Source organism: Falco biarmicus, chromosome 4 (genome assembly GCF_023638135.1).
Source record: "Falco biarmicus isolate bFalBia1 chromosome 4, bFalBia1.pri, whole genome shotgun sequence".
Classification (NCBI taxonomy): Eukaryota; Metazoa; Chordata; class Aves; order Falconiformes; family Falconidae; genus Falco; species Falco biarmicus.
The window spans coordinates 13,270,079-13,292,203 of NC_079291.1; the positions used below are offsets into that span (position 1 = coordinate 13,270,079).

The 22,125-nt window shown below is 40.5% G+C and overlaps 1 protein-coding gene across 3 annotated transcripts in view; it reads right to left on the bottom strand.

Annotated features, from left to right (window-relative positions):
* The window catches only part of CPNE4 (copine 4), a 315,588-nt gene that overhangs the window by 12,952 nt on the left and 280,511 nt on the right, over window positions 1-22,125 (bottom strand). For all 3 annotated transcript variants that reach the window (XM_056337705.1, XM_056337704.1, XM_056337706.1), the window contains one exon: window positions 8,288-8,342. In XM_056337705.1, the coding sequence (XP_056193680.1) occupies window positions 8,288-8,342 (55 nt within the window). The remainder of the gene's footprint in view (window positions 1-8,287; window positions 8,343-22,125) is intronic.

The following is a 22,125-nucleotide window of genomic DNA, read 5'->3' on the forward strand; positions in this document are numbered from 1 at the left end:
CATAAATTGAATTTCCCCATCAGATGCTGGCCTTGCTTACCCCAGTGATGCTCACCATTGCTTATTAAGAGGTTAAATAAAGCAGGACTTCTACCACAATGGTAAAGGACTGAAGCAAAAACTCACTGACGAAACTGTAGCCACCTCAGCCCAGCCAGGAATTTGGTATGTCTACACCAAGCATCAGTTGCCTTTTATGGAGGGTTTTGTGTGGGCCATTCAGGCTACCCTACTTGGTCACGGAAGATAATCCATGAAGTCCCTACCTATGTTCCTCACTGAGCAGGCACAGAAGAGCAGGGCTGTCAGTTACACTCAGTAACTCAGAAGTGCTCCAGAGCCCTTCTGTCTGGCCGCTCTGCTATGTCTCTGCACACTTTGCCCAGCTGGTATCTGCCAGACTCATGACCAGCTGCAGGCCAAAGGTAATTGCAGCTGTCAAGAACAATTATATGAATTTTCACTCACTGATGATTTTTCTGTTGTTTCAGTAGCCCTCCTTCCTTTAGGTTCTCTATATTTTGTATTAACTGCATCTCAAGAGCAAGAAGGACAGTGATGCATGTTTATGTATTGCAGGCTGAGTCTTTCAACACTGTGACCCTTCAGTGATTTTGTTTTCTCCAAATGCATTCAAAATTATAGCTAAAGGAGTATCACAATTCTTTTCCAGAGCTATGAATACAGTATTTTAATCTCACGTGCAAGCATAGGCTGGATCCTTTTGTTGCTATACCTCTTTCAGAATCACACTATGCAAACAATTTATCTGGTTCAGAGCTAAGGCACCCAGTCTATTATTTAAGAAAAAAATGTAGACAATGGTTCAGGCTAACAAGGAAAGCCCAAGTCTAGTAAGTGTGTACAATGATCCAAAAAATATTACTATCTGAGCAACAGCTGCTATCCTCCCAAAGCAAATGTGCCTTCACACATTGTCATCCTCATTTACCAAGAAGAGTATTGAAACGTATCCTGAAGATAGGACAGGAAACACGGTGAATGTGCAAAAGATTAGGTTGTTTCCTATGCCATCTGAACAATATATCACAATTTAAACAAGATGTAAGTATAATGTGAAGGGGAGAAGTTCTTTGAGCAGCTCAGTGATGGTTCACAAACAGGAAATCATCACCTAAGGCAAGCCAACTTTTAAAGTAGAGTTCCTCCAGATGCTCAGAACTCATTCTCCACCCAGGTAAGTAAAACCAGCTATGCTTCAACCCACCCCTGTGCTGTCTCCCCTGTGGTGGCCAAAGTTCAAGAGGGTCCAAGCCAGCAGAGACTTCAGACATATGACATGTACTAAAGGCCTTACTGAACTTGGGCTGCTACCTGATAAGACTCCATGTAAAGCCTACTCATGTCAGAAGGTGGTTTGGATCAAAGATTCAATGCTTTTGTTTTCAAAACAGTGCAAGGTAATGAGCCTTCCTCCTTTTTTTTTTTTTTTTTTTTTTTTTTTTTAAATTAAACATGCAAGGGCTTTTGTGACTAAAATGCAAACCATGCTGGTGACAGAGGACCAAAAGCTGGTATATTAAATGGCATCTTTCTGATATTGAATGGCGCAGTCCTCATGCACTCCCAGAACTGATAAAGTAATGAGGAAAAGGAGGCAAAACTGTGAACATATAAGATGCTGAAGTCTGGGAAATCCTCAGGGGAAACAAGAAGACACTTGGCTGTTCAGATGCACTAGGGTGGTTTGTAAAATGGATCAATCTAACAGTCAGGAAATCCTGGAATATGGCAAGTCACACAAACACAGAGTGACTGCTTTACATTAGTGCCTGGCACAGAGAACTTTGCAAAGAACTGCAGATCGTGCTCTGTGGTAGAAGTCAGCCTCATGGTAAGGAATGTCCTCGCAGAACTGTGACTGTGTCATGGACCCTGGATTAAGTTTTGAATATGTAGCTGGCCCTCTGCTCAGCCCTCCTCCTCTCTCTCAACATCAGTCCATAAACTCAATAAAAGGAAAGGAAAGAGAAATTCTGGAGTGCAGAGGTGATTACATGTGATCAGTCTGGCATTACCTGGTTTGCTGCACAAAGCACCACTCAAAGCCTCTACCTATGGGCTTTTACTTGAACTTGACTACATATTAATCTTTTGCCTCTGCAGGACTCCAGATAAATTATTTAGCAGATAAAATCATGGAAGTGGGATTATTAAAGCACAGCTGTTCAGGAACTTCCTGCACAAGGAACATATTATTTCGCAGGTAATTTCTTCAACTTTTTAACAAGAAAAATAAGTAGCTCTACCATATATCATGATGTAGATTACGATGACAGCATTTCTGAGGATATATCAAATAAATAAACAATCCAAAATATTTTTGCTAAGGCAGATTATAGTAATTTTTTGTCTTACTGCTGTACAATGCCTCCATTGCCTGTACATACACAGTGACAAGCACCTACATACAGAAAGGTAGTTGTCCATCAATGTGATGGCACCCATGAGGCTCTTGCAAGAATCATAACCATACTTCCACATGCTTATCACCAGTTTAGTAGAAAAGTCCCCTTGATTTAATGTAGCAGGTAACTTATTTCCCTTGTATTGGGGTGTAATGAAATTCACCCTCTTAGCACGGTCCTTGCTAAATAGGTTTTTAATTAAGTCTGAAAGGAGAATTTCCTAATTAACGAGAATTTCTGAGATTTAAAAAAAAAAAAAAAAAGTCTTCTGGACTCAGACTGAAACCTCAGAACACAAACAAAAACCCTGCCTTGGAATCTGACAAATAATAAACCCCCACAAAATCATAAAGCAAATTTCTGCAAAGCTTCTGGACTACACAAAGTCATTTTATTTAAGTTGCATCAAAATATGTTATTCTATTTTGGCCTCCACACTTTTTTAAACCCCTTTAACTGAACTTCCATTTTTTAAATAGAAAGCTGTTTTGACTCAGAAACCACATTTTTCATTCATTTTGCAAATGCTGAATGTGGATGCCTGAATTCTGAGAATCAGTAGCACTTTTTTTCCCTCTCTAGATTGTTAAATTAATTTAACTTAACCTCCCTGTCCTAAATAGCTCCAGCTTTCCTGAAATCTCTATGGTGATGGTACTGGGACTACTTGACAAACAATCTGACAAATTCAGGCATGTTTAGGAATGCTTTCTTACTAATTTAAATAGAGATTGTCAAAAAACCATGAACAATACTTGCATACAAGCATAAAGGCTGAGATGCACAATGTTGAGCACTTATCTGAGAATAATTGAACACTATTAAGCCACTGCCAGTCTGAAAATTAAATATGGAATGCCTGCATATTTTGCAAAAACTTAAGACACTAACAAATTTAAAGAAACATTGCTGAAAAGCTATTATTTTCAGAATGCTCATTAATCAAATAGTTTGGGAGCTGGACAACTTGTGTCTCTGGCTAAGACTATGTTGTAGACATTTCTGCTTGGCAAACCCTGGCCATTTATTTTCCTTTGTACTTGATGTTTGAGCATGCTGCTCAGTTTCCACATGTAAATCCAAGTTGCGTGGATAAGGTGACAAATTCTGCTTTTCCCCTTGCTATGTTACACATCTTTCTGTTGGTTCTTTTTTTGTCAGGTTTGCATGTATTTTTTCCCTCCAGCTCCTGAAAAGTGCAGGAATCACAAAAAGCATAGCACTTTTCAAGTCCCTTACCTGTGCAGCAAACCAGACAGTGCAGGTTAGGGTTGTGAAGATGCAGTACTGTTTCTGTTAACTGCAGTAAGGTTCTCTCCAGCAGCTCTTCCCAGCATAAGCAGTGGATGAAGCTTTCATTAAGAAATGCAGAAATAACCAGGACTTCTTAAAACAAACTACAAGTTGTTTTGTACTTATTCAGGTCCCAGCCTGCAGTTCTTCTTTAGGAAAGACCACTTCATTATTGGCAATACAACCATCATGGGGCTGACAAAATTCGAACTTTCTTTCCATTTTAACAGTAAGTTTTGTGCTGCTGTGTGTTTTTTCAGCTGCTTTGAGTCCTGCCCGCTAAGAAATCAGTGTGTGTGGTCCAGCTTTCTTTCCTCCTCTTCCCTGTGACCTTTTGCAGCAGTGTCTGAGTCCATATTATCTGCCACCTCTTTGCTTTACGTCAGACTTCTCAGATATTTCTCATTGCAAAAAATAAGTAATGGGCTGCAGACACTGCTGTGGAATAACCAGCATGTTCTGCAAGTTTCATGTGATAGAAACTCAAGAGGGGAACATTGCTCTCAGAGGTTTACTTAGATCAGTGAGCAGGGTGACATGTTTGTTAGGCCTTGGGGAAAAAGGGTCATATTGCCAAACATTAGAAGAAAGATCTCTAAACTGATGCAGAATGTTATATATGGCAGTCTTGCCTTCCTCGCTCCCACAGGTTCCATATACCACTGAGAAACTGCTGGGTTTCTGCTAACAGCTTAAGTGTTTCATTTGGAGCTGAAATGAGGGAAAACCAAGTCAGTGTAACATAGCGGTGTGCTCTGGAAATGGAAATTCTGTAGAAAGCATATACAAAAATATGATTTAAAGGGGTTCAGCCTCAAGAGATTAATTAAGAGCCTGCAGAGGTGGATACTGACATTGTTCTGAAGTGCTAATGTAAAATGGGGGAGGCGGGTATTTTTCCATGGGGAATAATAGTTGGCATAGCAAACATTGCTTTTCTTGTAGCATGTAAAAGGATGTGAGAAGGCTAGCATCTCACTAAACGGACAGGTGGATACTGCCCTCTAGTACCCATCCCAGGCTACTGGCAGGAGCTCAAGACAGCATGAAACCAAGGCACTGGTCTGACAAGGCTGGAAATGGACACCTTTCTCCCATGTGGCTGAGGGCACCAAGGAAACCTTAGCAAAAAATATTAAGAGCTTACGGACAACCTGAAAGCAGTGGCTTTCAGCTGCTAACATTAGTTAGCATTGATTCACGCTGAATAGTGAGTTACAGGACTCATTTTTCCATAGCTTGTGACTGAGCATGATATAAATTAGACATGAATCCACTCGATCCATTTCGCCTACTGTTTTTATCAGTCCGCTTACTTCTGTCCCTCCCTCACTGTGTTACTGTCATGCATATGTTGGTCAGCTTTCATTTAGACTTTCACGGAAGCTATGTTGTTTGAAGGGTCTCATGGTTGGTTACTTAGAAACCCTTGGCAGTGGGAATAATTTTTTTTCCACAGCCCTAGAAATTTGTTGTCTACTGGAAGAAATAAAAGAGCAGCTGCTGGTGTGCAGAGACCAACATGCTATGAGCAGGTTAGATCATCTCATTAAAACTGGAGGCTTGAAAGCAGACACTCTAAAATGAAAAGCTGATCTATCCACATGATGGGGTCAGAACTTGGAATTTCTTGTAATGATTCAAACTAAATTTGAAGATGTGAATTATTACAGTTACGATACTGCTGTCCTGTAATAAAGCAAAAGATATGTATGACTTGTAATACCTTTGACTGATAACATCAAAAGAACTTTTGTGTAGCACAAGATCTGCAGTGTTGCTGTGGTGTCTATAGTGTTACCATATTTTTGCAGAAAAACATGAGAAGTTATGGGAGACAAGTTGGGAATACTTTTTTCTACAGTCTTTCTCACTTCTAATTATAACAGATTCTTCTCTGTTTCTTATGCATCTTGGCTATGTTCCACATCAAACACTGATGTTGCCTTTAAATTAACTTTACGATACCAGTGTAGACTAAATTACTGAAGGATTTTCAGGTTTATTGGTCTTGACTTATAAAGGCATCATGATGAGGCTGACTCTTCACTCTCTTAGAGGGCATATCTTTCAATTCAGAAGTGCAGCCAAAGGCAAGCACAAATTGGGAACTGCTGATACAGTTTATTTTAAGAGGACAAATACATGTATGGACTGTGTAGAGTATCACAATAGCACACAATGGATGGCTGTCGATTCCTAATACAGTTCCACTTGGATGTGTCCATGATAGACACCAAGCAAATTATTTGTGCCCATCTGGGGCACAAGAAGAGCTAGTCCCCCTGCGACATGGTTCTTCTCTTCTTCAAAGTCTTATTACATTGGTAAGCTGATGCCATGTCATTTTGTCTTTGTCATTTTCTGTCACAATTTTCCATAGTGGAGATAACAGACATTCTTCTGCCACTCACTTGCATATCCAGTTACTTTGGGACTTGTTTTGTTTCTCACACATGTTATCCACAAGCAAGTAGCTCCATCGTCTTAAGTCCCCCCTTACTCTTCCTGAAGTTCTCAAAATCTGAAGGTCACGATTCATCCCTTTTCTTACTTTGAGAGGTTAGTAACATACAGCAAGACTCTTCATCCATGCATGGGCTACTAAGTTCAGTGCAAGTCTCCAACTTTCTTAAGAGTAGTTGTCAGGAAATTATCCAAACACCAGTTCTGCCAAAGCAGAAAATCAAGTCATGTTGGTGACTGTAGGAATATCTGGTTACAAAGTCCCTCTGAAATCACTTTCTGGCAAGACATGTTTTTCAGCTGACACCTGAGATTTGCTCTCATAATCAGGTGAAGAGGCTGTTGCTGGGGTCTGACAAAACTAGTATGTTGCCAATATGCTCATGTGACCTGAGGCATCAATGCCATCAGCTGATTATTTTGGCTGAGAAAGAAGGAGTCTGTTAATAGCTCGTGCTATTAATTTCACTCTACTGCCATCACCAGCAAAACAGTGAAAAGACTTCAGCTGGCACAGTAACATCTTCCTTCAAGCAGTCCTTAGATAAGGATGGCTCTCTGCAGCTGAAAGAATTGCAAGTTTTCCCCCATGCAATGATGGCCAGTACTGGGCTTGAAAGAATGATCTGGTTGTGATGTATAGCCCAACTCACCCAGTCAACACTGCTATACAGCCATGGGTGGGGAGGCACATATTCATGGCAAAGGGATGGACGTTTGGTAAGTAGATACTGCATTTCACTAATGTATCTGGTGGTAAGAGGCTGCTTATGTTTATTCCCTAAAACACTTCCCCCTTATATAGTTGGATATAACCTTATATATGGTTGTCACTTGCTGCAGTTGGATTAGAAAAACAACAGGCACAGATATTCTGTGCACATTTACCACATTAAAATCTATATCAAAGTTCTGGAAGATGTCTCTGATTTTGGAAAGCATTAACACTGGTGTTACTTTTCAGGAACAGAGCACTGCCAACACCTTGTCAGCCACAGTGGTCTTTTTTATAACAGTGCTTTTTAGCATAGAAGGCAATGTTGTTAAGACATATGCTGACTTACCTTAGCCACCTGTTTGCAAGACCTATCAAATTTGCTGTACCTCACTACTGTTATTCTTATGCAGGTATCAAATCTACAAGTCATGAGGAACACACTGGTACATTTTTTTTCATCTGCTGATTCATGCTTTACAATGCTGAGTGACACACAATCCCTCTCTGCACAGAAATTCTCACCTGCCCGGTATTTACCTCCCTACCCCAGCCACAACCAAGAGACACAACTCAGAGCAGGGGACAAGGGGATACTGGATGAAGTCTGCATAATCAGAAGTCTAATGCTGTTCTTTTCTAGCTAGTATCTGAGTTGCAGAATCCCCAGCTAGTTTTTGGTTACTTATTTGTACAGAACTACTCTCCCGCCCACATTACCTCTACATGTGCAACACAAGATCTGAACTTCTGCCTATTTCTTCTTAGGCCTTTCTCTGTTGGATGTTCCTTCTTTTACTCCACTGTCTCCACGCCAGCCCTCCCAGACTGCATATTTACACTCACAATTGCACCATCACTGTGGATCACTCTCATTTTGTTTATAAATACTACTTCTTTCCGGCATGGATACATGCTCTCATATTTCTCTTCCTGGTACTGATAATGTCCACAAATTTGCAGATCAAAACTCTTCTCAAGTCTTTGTTTTCAGGCAGATGTTAAGTCTCTTCATCATAAAGCATGGATGCTAGGTTACTCACTGAACCACATCTTCCAAACATGGTTCCATCAAACCAGGGCTCACAAAGCTTCAAAATATGCTTGGCATGTGTTGTTCAACAAATCAGTTCTCCTCTTACTAGACTAGCATCCGTTATCAAAGCTTCACCAATACCATGACATATTTTGGGTGTAACACAACCATCTTAAGTCTAGCCTTGATCTCTGGTTTCAGTGAGGTATCACTGGGTGAGAATGCCAGATGAAAGAAAACAAGCAGTAGGAGCTGCTTGCCCTAGCCCCTGCCCTGCCCCAAACAATTTCTCCCTTATTTTGTCCCTCATAAACCAAGGAAATTATAAAAAGTAATTTATGCACCTACTTTGTATTCTGGGGGTATCCTTGCTCCGAATCCAAAGGCTGGGAACATTTTGTCACTGAAAAAGAACAACAACAAAAAAAAAAAAAGAAAAAAAAAGAGATCCCACAGAGAAATGTATTTTGTTACAATAAACATTTATTCTTCTGTAAGCATTCATCAGAAATGCAAAGCAGTACAACAGTACAGAAATGGCTTCTACATTAAGAGTGTTACATGGCAGACTGGAAGGGTTTTGGATTAGAGAAGCAAGGGCATGTGCTGAGCAGATGGGGGAGTGATACGGGAGATCTTTCAGGGGAATCCCTAGTATTTTTGGGAAGTTAAAATCATTTGGAGAATACTGAGGGATCAAGATATCTTGCATTTCTCCCACAACTGCAGCAACAGGTCTGTATCACCCACTCTTCTGCACTACCTGACTGCAGTATGAGCATGAGTTGTCTTAAGAGCCTGTCACAACATTTATTTCACAGAAATACAGATGTGCTCTCCCAGCTCAGAAAACGGGTATAGTGAAGATATGACTCTGTAATTAAAAGTGTTTGCAAATTTGGGTTCTTACAGTTGTCCAGGTGCAAAATAGACTTCCAAAAATACCTGAAAGGGGCAATTTCACCCCCCCAAACCTGCAGGTTCTGTAAAGTTTTCCTGCATGTTCAGTAGTTCCACTGAAACATGAGATTATTTTAATTAGGCATAGGTTGACTGATAACCTAGCAAATGTGTAGTATGGTCAGTTAGCTTTCAAACACTTACAGAGAGGTTGTTCTACCCCAGTTAGATCTGTAGAGACAAAAATTCCTGATTCAGAGAACCTGGAAACTTCAAGGCTGCTAACACCCTTCCAGAAATGCAATAATGTCTCACACAGCCCACACGCTGTCAAGCTGCCTCTTCCCAGATGGCAAAGTGGAAAACAACAAGCTGTAAGGAATGTCTCGTCTCTGAGTCAGCAAAGCACTGGATCACACACTGGAGGTTAACAATTCACCCAAACATATGCTTAACTCTAAACACATCCTGAAGCCCCACTGAAGTCCCTGAACTGTACTCTAGTGCTCTGATGAATCAGACCCCTCATAGCTTGATCCTATTCTGCTTACTGGGCTTCAGGGCCCTTGGAAAAGTTGAGTTCCTACTACCATTATTGGCACTTTCAAAAATTCCAACAAGAGGCCAGAAGCTTCAGTTTCCTTCGTATAGTTCAAGACATTGCCACTCCAAGTATCAACTCAATAATTTGTTTCCCAGACATACTCAAGAAAGATAATAGCACCCATTAAAGCTCCTGGGTTACTCTGTCTGGCATTGGCTGTGAAAGACACCATGGTATTTCTGACAAAAGCTAAAGAAAAATGGAAGGGTTTAAAAGAAAGCAGAAATAAGCACACACACACACACACACCCCCCAATTAACCACAAGATACAGACATATCCAACAGCTCGTTGGGAAATTATGATTGTCGTGTAAAGGTTTAGCTCTCACAATTGGCGTTCTGCTACAAAATGTAGTTGCCACACAGATCCTGGGAGCACAATTCTCTGTACCACATGTTACACTGTGTGACAATGGATGTTGGAGAGGAAGACTAACATCATTTGCATGGTAATGAAACATTTTTTCCAAGAGATGTCAGAAATGAAGTAGCTGCTGATACTTGATGCTAACCACCTGCTGATAGCCTTCTCTTTGATTAAACACTCCTGGAAGTGGGGAAACCCTTATAAGTAGATGCAGAGAATTCAGGTGCACACTTAGAGGGCAAGAAATAAGAAGCCATTAGAAAAGAATCTGAGGGGAGAAAGAAAATCTTGTTTTACATTAATGATTAAGCATGGTTGGATTAGAAAATCAAACCCTGTGGAGTTGTAAGTTAATTGATTTTGGGCAAGAGCAAACAAAGACTAAAAAAGAATTTTACTTAGGTAGAACATAAGTGTCCAAGTTCAATATAGCGATCCAAAAGCTGATGTTGGCAGCCATTACCCAACCTGGGAGATGCCTAAACACATAGAGTGCCTGCATTTGTACTGCAATGTTTCTCGAATGTAAATAAGTGTAGGCACTCTTGTATCTGCAGCTCCATCTTCTGCTCTGCAGCAATTCAGAGACAGCACTAAGTGATACCTCCAGCAGCCTGGATTCTCCTTCTGGTGGGGAGACTCCCACATTCCCAGTCACCCAGTGGCATAGCCCCCACTGTTATTCTGCACATAGAATACCTTACCACCACAGTCAAGACACTTGCCTTTATGTCTGAATCTCCCATATGTCCTTTTTGAGCAAGTGCTAGTTACTGCTACCATTGCCTTGTGAAAGAGTAAAGCCTGATCAGGTACCCCTTCAAGACAGGATTCCACATGGCTGTTTTCTAGAGGGAAATGCATAAACTCTAGAGAGAAGGGGTACCCTGGGGTGCACTCCTGTGCTTAGTACTCTCTCTTGGTTCACTCAGAACAGCTCCACGCTCTCCTTAGGAAGCCCTTCATTTTACAGAGTTTAGGTACATACCTCTCATGTTTGGATTCAAGTTGCTAGGACCAAGGAATTAACTTTCATGTGCTCCTGGAGCTTGATCTTTAAAGTAAGAAGGGAACCTTTTGATTATATCTCATGAAATTCCTTGCATAAAAAAGATATGTTATTCCTTGATATCCATCTCAAAATTTGTGACTGACAGCTTTCAGAATAAAATAAAATTTTACTGTAAGCAATACTTTGCCTCCTATCACACAAAATAAGGTGTTTAGATAATATAAAGATCTCATTCTTTTGTAAGTATGCAGTTTAATGGCTTAGTGATATTTTACAAAGTAACCCTTTCTAGTCTTCCCATCCACCCCTCATTTGTCATCTGAGAAAAACTGCAGCAGCTGAACCTGCTGCTCTCGTTCTGCTTACCCTGCGCAACTGAGACACAGCAGGGAGAAAGTGACCCAGAAGGGAAGCCAAGGACTCTCTTGTTTTCAGGACAGTCCCTTGTGGTACAGAGGCATGGCAGAGCTACTCTAGCAGATCCAGGGCTATCATGGCAGCTTGCAGCAGAAAGAAGAGCAGCGTCCCAGCTTCTGGAAGCTATGTCAAGGGTTAGGCCATCCAGGCACTGAAACTACAGTCAGAAAATGAAAAGGTTTCCTCCTGCCTCAAGGGTGAGTTGCATGCATCACAGACTCCAGCCCTGTTTCCTAACCTTGCATTTCAGCAGGAAAGGGATCTGCTCTAGTAACTTCTTTTCTTCTTTTTTAATTTAAACTCACTCAAAAGAAGAAAAGTCAGAACCAGTTTTCTTTTCCTTTGTGTTGCTTGCTCAGGCATTGGGGCTTCACAGGAAATAGGCCTGGGACCCTGACTGAAGCACTGGGACAGGACCAGAGACATGGTCTGTTAGCACTCTCCCTGGCACAGTGCTGGCTCCTGCCAACCAGCAGCCTCCAGAGCCTTCCCAGGGACAATGCTGGGGAGAGCTGTGCTTGAGACTGCTCCCAGTGGCAATTGGGCATCACCAGTTTGTGCTGGGAGGAAGAAAGCTGAGATACAAGGACACGGACAGTGTCATATCCTTGGCCTCGGGCCACATCAGGATCTTTGACTTGTTCTGTTTAAACCGAGCCAGAGAGTCCTTGGCATATGCAGGGAAACTGCCCGCACTGTCCTGCTGGAGACAGATTGCTAAAGGGACAGGAGAGAAATGCAGGAAAAGCAAGCTGGTTGTATAAAACCTCAAATTTACAAAATCAAGCAAGAAAAAGAGGATTGTGGCTTGACAGAATCTTTACAAAATTACTCTGTCAAGTCTACTTCACATTCTATACGGTTCTTTGTTTTATACAGGTTCCTCTGAAAATCAAAACTTGGCATAATTTTCAAAAAGCTGAGGTACTTGTCAGGAAGGTCAAAAAAGCAAAAGCATTAGATTTTGACTTTTATACCTGGTTATATAAGGGCCATGAGTAGTCATGCAAGCACAGATGTATATGGCTTCTGGTACTTCCTTCAGTCAAACAGGCATGTATTACTGAAAGATACCAAAGACTGAGCAGATCTAGGTTACACCCTAAAGGTAGAAGCAGGGAGAGGGTTCAGGTTCAATGTTCATATTGGTAAATGTAAGTTAGTGCACACAGAAAGAAACTGTCAGGACTCCAGGACTGCAGTCTTCCCAACAGATATATAGCCAGTTAGAGAGAAGTTCCTCAATAACCTCAACCATAACATAATGCATAGCAGAAAATAAATTCTGAGAATATCCCATATTATCCCTTTGGAACATTGCTCAGTTTTAGTCATCTATCCTTCAAGCTATTCAGTGGAAACAGAGGAAGTGCAATGACAAATCAGTATATTAATAGGGGCAGAGAGGAGAGGCATGTCAGTAAGCTGTGCTGCACAGACAGGAAAAGAGATGAATAGAGGAAGTAGTAAGGTTTTGACAATTAGTAAAAGTGATGCAGATAATACCTTTTTCTGTTTCACTAGGAATCCTAGTGATCACTGGAAGGTAAGATATATGTTTATAACAAAGATAAGGAGACAAAATTAAGAACATTAACTACTAGTACTCATTAACTGCTGGTGCCCTCTGACATCTAGTACCATTAAAACATGGAGCTCAGCTTTATCCTGAGAAGGATTTGCTATTTCTAGTAACAAGAAGAATTCCGGTAAAATTCTTCCACTGGGTGAAATTAATTAGTCAGGCATTAGAGAGTCTTCTGCAACTTCCTCTGAAGCTGCTGGCATAGACAATGCTGGAGATAGAGATAGATACTTACCAGTGTGGCAATACCTGTACTCAGAAAGCAAAACAAGAGCTGCCAGGGCCATGTGCTATGAAAATCAGTTCCCTTTTAAAATCTAAATGGGGAATCTAAGTTCTTAATTGCATGGAGTAAATGTAGGGGTAAAAAAGGCCTAAGCCATTCTATATGCCATTTATTTCTGAAAGATGAACTTCTATCTAGCCACTTACACAGGTTGTTTGGGATTCATTTTACTGGTGCTTGTGAAAGCTCCTTGGTATGTAATTATAGATGTACTTACCTTTAAGCTCCTGAAGTCAATGCAGCAATTTATATGGATGCTACTGAACTGACCTTGAAAAGCTTCAGTCTGAAAACATGCTCACTTTATGCTAGAGCAACATAGTAGCATCAGCAGTACTAAATATGAAGTGAATGGGGGGAAAAGAAAGAAACATAGGGTAGGAAGAGAGAAACACTAAAACCTCATCTTCAGTTTCAGGTGACCAAGAATCTTAAATTCACATCTCTTTGAAATTCTTGTAAGGAATATACATGATAGAATCCCTGGATATTAAGGTGTCACTTGTAATTTTGGTTTTGGGTCAGATCAGAATTATCAGAGAGGTATTTTTAAAGTACTAAGCTGGATGCAGCAAAAACAATTACTGTGCCTTTCGTTTTCAGTTCCAATCTTAAAAGAATAAACTATGGATCTGCTGTGCTCTACACACTTTCCCCATGATGAAATCAGATTTTTTTTCTCTGTTAGAAAAAAATTTCAAATTGCCCAAATATAAAAGGAGTGTCAGTTACACGTATCATGGACAGAAGTGTGAATGTGAGGAGGGGGAGAAGGAAAGGGAAAGGGCATGGGAAGAGGAAGAGGGAGAGAAGAGAGAGGAAAGGGTAAAGGAAAAGAAAAAGGAGAAAACAGCAAATGCCACAAACAAAATAGAATCATCTCTAAACTCAATGAAAATTGTAATCTTTCATGTTCAGGGAGCAAACTGGAGGAAAATGAACTGAATTAAGCGTTTCTTTTCTAAACCATATGAATGAATCATGTTCCTGAGTGTATTATTTAGTACTTATCTGAGAAGGGCTTGATGCCAACAAATTCTGAATCATAACATCTTACAGATTAGCAGCAACTCCAAAGAAAATACAGAAATCATTTGAAATATTTAAACATTTTCAGTCCCTGCTTTGCAAGCAGAGCTAGGTAAATAAAGGACACGATCTGTATGATCAAATAAGGCTAAATAAAACCATTTAAGTGGAAGGGACCAGAACACATCTGCTTCACCCCTTGCAGTCCTGCACAGCCACCTGTGCTCCTCCAGGATGGGCTGGAGCTATAGCCAGGCTGTGGTCCAGCTCTCAGACTGCCTCAGTCAGGGTCAGAATGAGCACAAGAGTTCAGCAGGAGCAGTGTTTTCTCCCCAAACTGCTATTCCTCTCTGGGGGACCGCAATGCTGTCACCACATATTCACTGCGCTTGTGCCTGGTTTGATACAACCACACCTCTGGTTTGGACCGGTTTACTGCGTGTTTAAACAAAGTTGCACTGTACCTAAGAAGGCTTGGCATCCAGCCCATAACACACAGTGATTTTTAATGGAGCAGCAAGAATGAACCGATTACCATACATCTTGGTCACAAAAGAGAGCTGGGAGCATGCAAATCAGTGGTAAATCACTGCAACAGCTACATTGTTTGGTCTTTCACAGAGAAGCTACACAATTGTGCAAAACCCTGATGTTAAAATTCACTCACTACCTTTAATTACAGCTTTTAATCACCTTAGGGGAGCTGGAATCTGTTGCATACTGAGAAATAGATACTATCATGTAATTTGGTTTCAAGAATACAAGGGAATGCCTGTCTCACCTGTGAGGGAAATAGTTAATGAAGCAGGGGAATACAGACTCCCAGAAGCTAACCACCAAAAGGCATCAACTCATGAAATAACTAACAAAGCCAAATACAGCTACAATGGATTTAAACTTTCCCTTGTTAACATTAACTGAATTGCAAAAGAAGCTCTGCAGGGTAAAAATATCAAGTGAACTCAGAAATTCCTAGACTGAGGAAAAGTAAATACCCACAGAAAAAAAAGTCATCAGAGCTTGAAAGAGGTAAGCAAAATGAAATGGCAGCTAGATATAATTTGCTAGGACAGCCTAATAAAATGGCAGACTCAAGAAGGTGAGAAAAAAAGTCAGGCTTCCCTGCAAGATGACAAATAAATTGCAGTGACCTGATTTATAACTACATGAATGATCCAATTCAGTAAAATGTATCTAAGAAATGGGACTGTATAACTGAGATAAAACTAGGGAAGGGGATGCTGTAAGGGAATGCTGCTGTAAGAGGCTACAGAGTTACATTTAACTTCTCAAAGCAGGCAGGTTCCAGACAGTCCTATATAAAAGGGTTGCACATATGCCCCTGTACCTTCCAAAACCTTAATTCTAGAGTGAATTTGCATATTTGTGGGATCATATATGGAAAACTGTACCATCACTAAAAAGGTCTTTCTGACACAGATTGTTACCTCAGATGTTTAAAACTTGACATGACCTGAAGACGACACTGCAGGCAGCAGGCCAAATTCCATCACGTAAGGTGCAGATCATCCAAACCGAATGGTGGTGGGACCCTGTCCTCTTGAAACACAAATGTGGCTTTCAAGTTTCAGGATGCACTGCACTAAGCCACCACAAGAACTAAAGCTTTGCTATGTATGCACATAATTTTGTCCTTTTTTTACAAATTAAAGTGGAAAGGGTTTGTCAGAGACCTTCCTCTGCAACATTTTCTATCAGCAAATAACTACCTATAAGGGGTATGCTGAGAAGAGAGGAATATGGGACTGCATCAGCATATGTATGCCGGAAGGTGCTGGCAGAGGAATTTCTCACCAAATGCTCTCAAGATACACATGAGTTTTCTAAGATGAGCAGGATAAAACCATTATAGAGAATATACTGTCATTTAATGTGACTAAACGAGCTGTTGATGTGATTTTACCAAAATACAAAATTACATTAAGTCAAAATGAAGAACTCTATCAAAACACGTTAGAGCAAAATTGTAAATGAAATATACTGATGACTAACATTCAGCTAGGCATCACTGAATCTGTAGGAGGAAATGGGCTACTACCCTTTATTCATCTGCTGATTTGGAATCTCTGATCAAGGTTAATTTCACAATAATTTGGAGGAGATATAGTAAATGGAACCTAATTCACAAGAATTGCCTAGCTTTAACTGAGAGCAATTTGACCCACAAACATCCTGTTAAAATCAACTCAGGCAAAAGGTATCCACTTTCTGTAAAGGAGGAAACTTGCATGAGAAGATCTAGGCCATGGTGTTTACTTACCCCATGAATGGGTTTCCAAATAGGAATAATTTGTTTCTCAGCTATACGCTAATATAATGGAGTGGATGACTAGAATAGTTATAACCTTAACAATGCAAGGGGGAAATTCATGCTTCTGAAATTGAAGAAATGGTTGCACTGACTAAAGATACACCAGATCAGTATCAGACAGCATCAATGAAAATGGCAAGATAAATTGCTATCTCCTTTATTTATGCTTATTTACTTATAAATACTTATTTATTTACACAGGTGCCTAGTCTCTACAGCAGTAGGTGGTATGCAATTTCACATAAAGTTTGTAGGGTTTATACTTCAAGTCATTCTCTTCAGAAAGAAATGCTGACAAAGAAATCCCAACAGTACCAGTCTGCACAGTTCCAGAGAAGTGTCAGCTTCCCTGACTACACAGAACAAAGCTCTTCCTCAGAGATTTCAAGCTGAATTGAGAAATAGCAAAGGCCACATAAGAAAAGCCATGCAGAGGATTCAGATTTTGATGTATCTACCAGCTGGCAATGCAGCAGAGGTCTTTCAAAAGCATGCAGAGGAGGCAGTGGTTTTGCTAAGCAACTTGGAAGGGACTGCTCATGACTGATATGCTGACATAGGAACTGAGTTCGTGGAAGAAGAGGCAGTGTACAGAAGACAGTAAGATGGAAATTCAGTAAGGGAAAAGACAGAACTGTAAGAATTCACAGTATCTGCCTAGATAAAGGGCCTGTAGATATATATACACACACGCATATATATATATATACATACACAGATACATAGACGTATATGTATATATGTATGTATGCATGTACACATGCAAAAGAAACTGTTACAAAGTCATCTCCCTGACACAGTTGTGGTACTAGGCTAATTCTCCTGTACTGGTTCTTAGAATAAGAAGTGGTGATTGCAGAAACCCTGTGTGGCAGCAGTCTGCCAATACACAATATATATGTATATATATATTATGCAATTGTGCCAGCCTAGGTCCTCAACAGTTAAATTCAAAGATTTTCAATCCAGTTTTGTGATTAAAAGTAACAGCAACTCCTTTTTCCCAGTGCAGTTTTAATCCTGGGTTATCCAGACACTTCAGAATACGTTTAATCACACCTGAGCTTATTGATAAACATAAGCTACAACTTTTTATGGATAGGTTACTGTTTTTCTGCTTTTCTTCTGGTTTATGTCTATGCAAATTTGCTCCTATTAAAGCACTAAATAAAAAGATTCATGTCTTTTCCCCTACGGCTTTTAAACTTGTTTAGATATGCTAATCAGCTTTTTTGCTTAACTGTCTCCAGAAAGGTTGTTTCTGTAATTAAAGTAATAAAGAGAGATGGTTAATAATTAAGCATATTTTTACTTATTGATCTGCAAGGGTAGATTAAATTTTTAATCTGTAGCTCTATGTATGAATTTCATGAAATATTTAATGTCACACATAGTGCCAGTTATTCTAGGCATCATTTTTACCCCAGTTTTAATGAACTACTATTACACTACTATCTCAACCAAAGCAAATTTCTGCTTTTCTCCTTGTGTTTGGCATAATTACCCCAAGGTATTTGATTCAGATCCCTCCAGTCAAAGTAACCCTCTGAGTCTTCATCCACAAACCCAGATAGAGCTTCAGGATGAATGACCTGTTAAGTAATTCTTGGGGATGAGGCTGTGATTAATAAAGCAGATTTCAAGGTGTAAACTCTGGGATCTCTTTTCCACTTAAAGCCTCAGTCCAAAACACAGCATTTAAGTACATACAGTTCTTTGTATTTGGGACCAATTGCACTTATTTATATATGACTTCCATAGCACGTATTGCATTTTACATACCTTGTCCCCTGTCTCCTCCCTAACTGCCCTCTGCTGGGTACCACAGGAAATATGTTTCTGGGACAGATGGACCTTTCATCTGACTGACTTGGTTTTATTCACTTCTTAGGTCTACACTGATAAGACTGGGAACCCTAGTCTTTTTATTCTCTCCTTTCATTCCCCCCCCCCCCCCCCCTTCTTAATTTTCAAGTGCACTTTATTGAATGAGGGAAGGAAGGTTTTATACATGGTTTTCAGAGTGAACACACTCGCTCAGGCCTAAAATACTGAGGAAGAACTCATAGAGGAATTTCTGCATCTAGTCAGCTACCGTTGCAATTCATTGATTGCAGAATCTAATGTTGAAACTCAAACTGAATTCATGACTTGCATATCTTTTGTGGAACATGGCCCAGTTTTTAAATTTTCACTCTTAAGTATTTTATAGAGCTCTACACATAAATAATTTCTGCACTTTGCAGGAATAATGTACTCTTTGCTCATTAGTGGCCTTTGGGGAGGTTGCTAGACAAGTGTGTTTTACACAAGCAGTTTATTTGCTAACGTATGATCTCAGTGTGAGTGTCAGTTTTAAAGAGCTACTTGAGTATTTAGAGTTAAGGAGGCTGTTTGCCTAAATGAAAGGATATTAGTGTCAAGAAACAGAATTTATCTTCCATGTGTTTCAAGGGCTCTTGGAAATAAAAATTAAAATCTGCAGTAACTTTAAGACTGAATAAACAGACATAGAGATTTAAAATAATTAAGAACTATTTTTTGAAATAGATTTTGAATACAGATAAAATGAAGACCAATTTTATGACATCATTTTACAAAGCTATGTGGTCAAACATATGGACTCATGAGTTGAGTGCATAGATCAGAACAGGGATGGCCCATAAAGAATGGGAAGTTCCAAAAATTTCCAATGCAACAAATGCTTAAAAGTATTTGACAAAATAAATCCAACCTTTGTCTTTTTCAAGGTATGAGTATTGATTTGACCACAAAAAAGCTGATTCTCACATGTGCTTGTGGAGCACTTTTTATTAATCCAGTGAAGAACTCTGTATATTTGCACAACTATAAGACTGTGTGTAAAAATTAATCATAAAGATCATCCAGGTATATGGGAGGAACTGAACATTAGGGTGTGGTGTGAGCAATTAACAATAAAGTTCAAATTCAGTAAAACCCTTAACTCCATCTTAGTGCCACCTGTATTTTGCATAATACTTCAGTGTTTGCTTGAGTCAGACTGATAATAAGCTCTAGTGTCTTGCTGAATCAGAATAGTTGTTTTAATGAAAAAATAAATATTTAATGTAATAGAAAGAGACTTGTAATAAGCAGAAGAGAAAGGAAAGCTAGTAATTGCAGAAAACAGATTTCAAACTGAGGAGCAGATTTGCAAGTCTTGCCATGGGCTTCGCTCACAATATCATCATTAAAACCTCTAATGATGTAAGATCGTTGTCCTGGTTTCAGTCCTGGTTTCAACATGCCACTGTACTGGAAAAGGATGAAGCTCTGGAACAACTGCAATACATTGATGATATCATCATGTGGAGCAATACAGCAGAAGTTGTTTTTGAGAAAGGGAAAAAATAGTCCAAATCCTTCTGAAAGTCAATTTTGCCATAAACCAAAGTAAAGTTGAGGGACCTGCAAAGGAAATCCAGTTTTTAGGAATAAAATGGCAAGATAGATGTCATCAGATCACAACAGGTGTGATCAACACAATAACAGCTACGTCTCCACCAATTGATAAGAAAGAAACCCAAGCTTTCTTAGGCACTGTGGGTCTTCGGAGAATGCATATTCTAAAGTACTGTCTGCTTGTGAGCCCTCTTTAACAAGTGACCTGGAAGAATGATTTCAAATGGAGCCCTGAGCAATGACAAGCCATTGAACAAATTAAACAGGAGATAGTTTGTGCAGCCCTTGGGCCAGTCCAGACAGGGCAAGATGTAAAACATGTGCTCTACACCACAGCCAGGGAGAACAGTCCTACCTGGAGCCCCTGGCAGAAAGCACCAGGGGAGAGTTGAGGTCAACCCTTAGGGTTTTGGAGCCAGGGATACTGAGGATCTGAGGCCTGCTATACTCCAATTGAAAAAAAGATATTGGCAGCTTATGAAGGGGTTAGAGCTGCTTCAGAAGTGATTGGTAGTGAAGCACAGCTCCTCCTGGCACCATGGTTGCTGCTGCTGGGACAGATGTTCAAAGGGAGGGTCTCCTCTACACATCATGCAACTGATGCTACATGGAGTAAGTGGGTCACACTGATCACACGAGATCAAATAGTTGTCCAGGAATCTTGGAAGTTATCATGAATTGGCCAGTAGGCAAAGATTTTGTAATGTCACCAGAGAAGGTGATAAGTGCTGAAGAAGCCCCAGAAAATGGGAGGCAATATGCTCAGTTTACTGATGGGTCCTGCCGTATTGTAGGAAAGCATCAGGCATGGAAGGCAGCTGTATGGATCCCCCTATGAGAAGCTGCAGAAACAGCTGAAGGAGAAGGTGAATCAAGTCAGTTTGCAGAGGTAAAAGCTATCCAGCTGGCTTTAGACATTTCTGAATGAGAAAAATGGCCAATACTTTATCTCTACACTGACTCATGGATGGTAGCAAATGCCCTGTGGTGGTGGCTACAGCAATGGAAGCAGAGTAACTGGCAGCTTAAATGCGTAAACCCATCTGGGCTGCAGCATTGTGGCAAGATACTGCTGCCCAGGTGGAGAACCTGGCTGTGAAGGTATGTCCCATAGATGTTCATGTACCCAAGAGCTGGACCACTGAAAAAATCAAAATAACCAACAGATGCGTCAGACTGCTAAGACTGAAGTGTCTTAGGTGGATCTGGACTGGCAACATAAGGGTGAAGTATTTATAGCTCAGCGGGCCCATGACATCTCAAGGCCATAAAGGAAGAGATGCAACACGTAAACAGGCTCATGATCGGGGGTGGACTTGACCATGAACACTATCACACAGGGTATCCATGAATGTGAAACATGCGGTAAAATTAATCAAGTCAAGTGGTTAAAGCCTCTCCAGTATGGAGGACAATGGCTGAAATCTAACTGTGGGGAGGCCTGGCAGACTGAGTGACTATACCACATTTCCACAAACCCCCCAAGGCAAGTGCCATATGCTAACCGTGGTGGAAGCAAACACCAGATGGCTGGAAACACACCCTGTGCCCCATGCCACTGCCTGGAACACTGCCCTGGGCCTTGAAAAGCAAGTCTTATGGTGACACTGTACCCTAGAAAGAACTGAGTCAGACAACGGGACTCATTTCCTGAACAACCTCATAGACACTTGGGCCAAACAGCATGGCATTGAGTGGGTATATCACATCCCCTATCATGCACCAGCCTCTGGAAAAATCATGTACTGTTTAACAGTATGGACTGTTAAAAACTACACTGAGAGCAATGGGTGGTGGGACCTTCAAACACTCGGTTCTGCATTTAGCAAAAACTGCCTGGTTAGTCAACACTAGAGGCCCTGACCAATCAAAGCTTTGGCATATTGTAGAAGGGGATAAAGTTCCTGTAGAACACATTAAATATATGCTGGGGAAAACTGGTTTATTCCTGCCTCAGGCAAAGGCAAACTCCTCCATGAGACTGCTTTTGCTCAAGGACATGGGTGCACTTGGTGGGTAACGCGTGAGGGTGGGGAAGTCTGGTGTCTGCCTCCATGGGATTTGACTTTGGGTGAGAAGAGCCAATGAAATGGATTAAATTGTGTGATGTTGATTACTACATGACAGTGTATATTATCACCTTGATGGTGGCTAAATGCCCATCACCACACTGGGAACCTTGTGGTGCCCATCCCTGCCACTCTGGTTTTGGGGATCTGATTCTGACTCC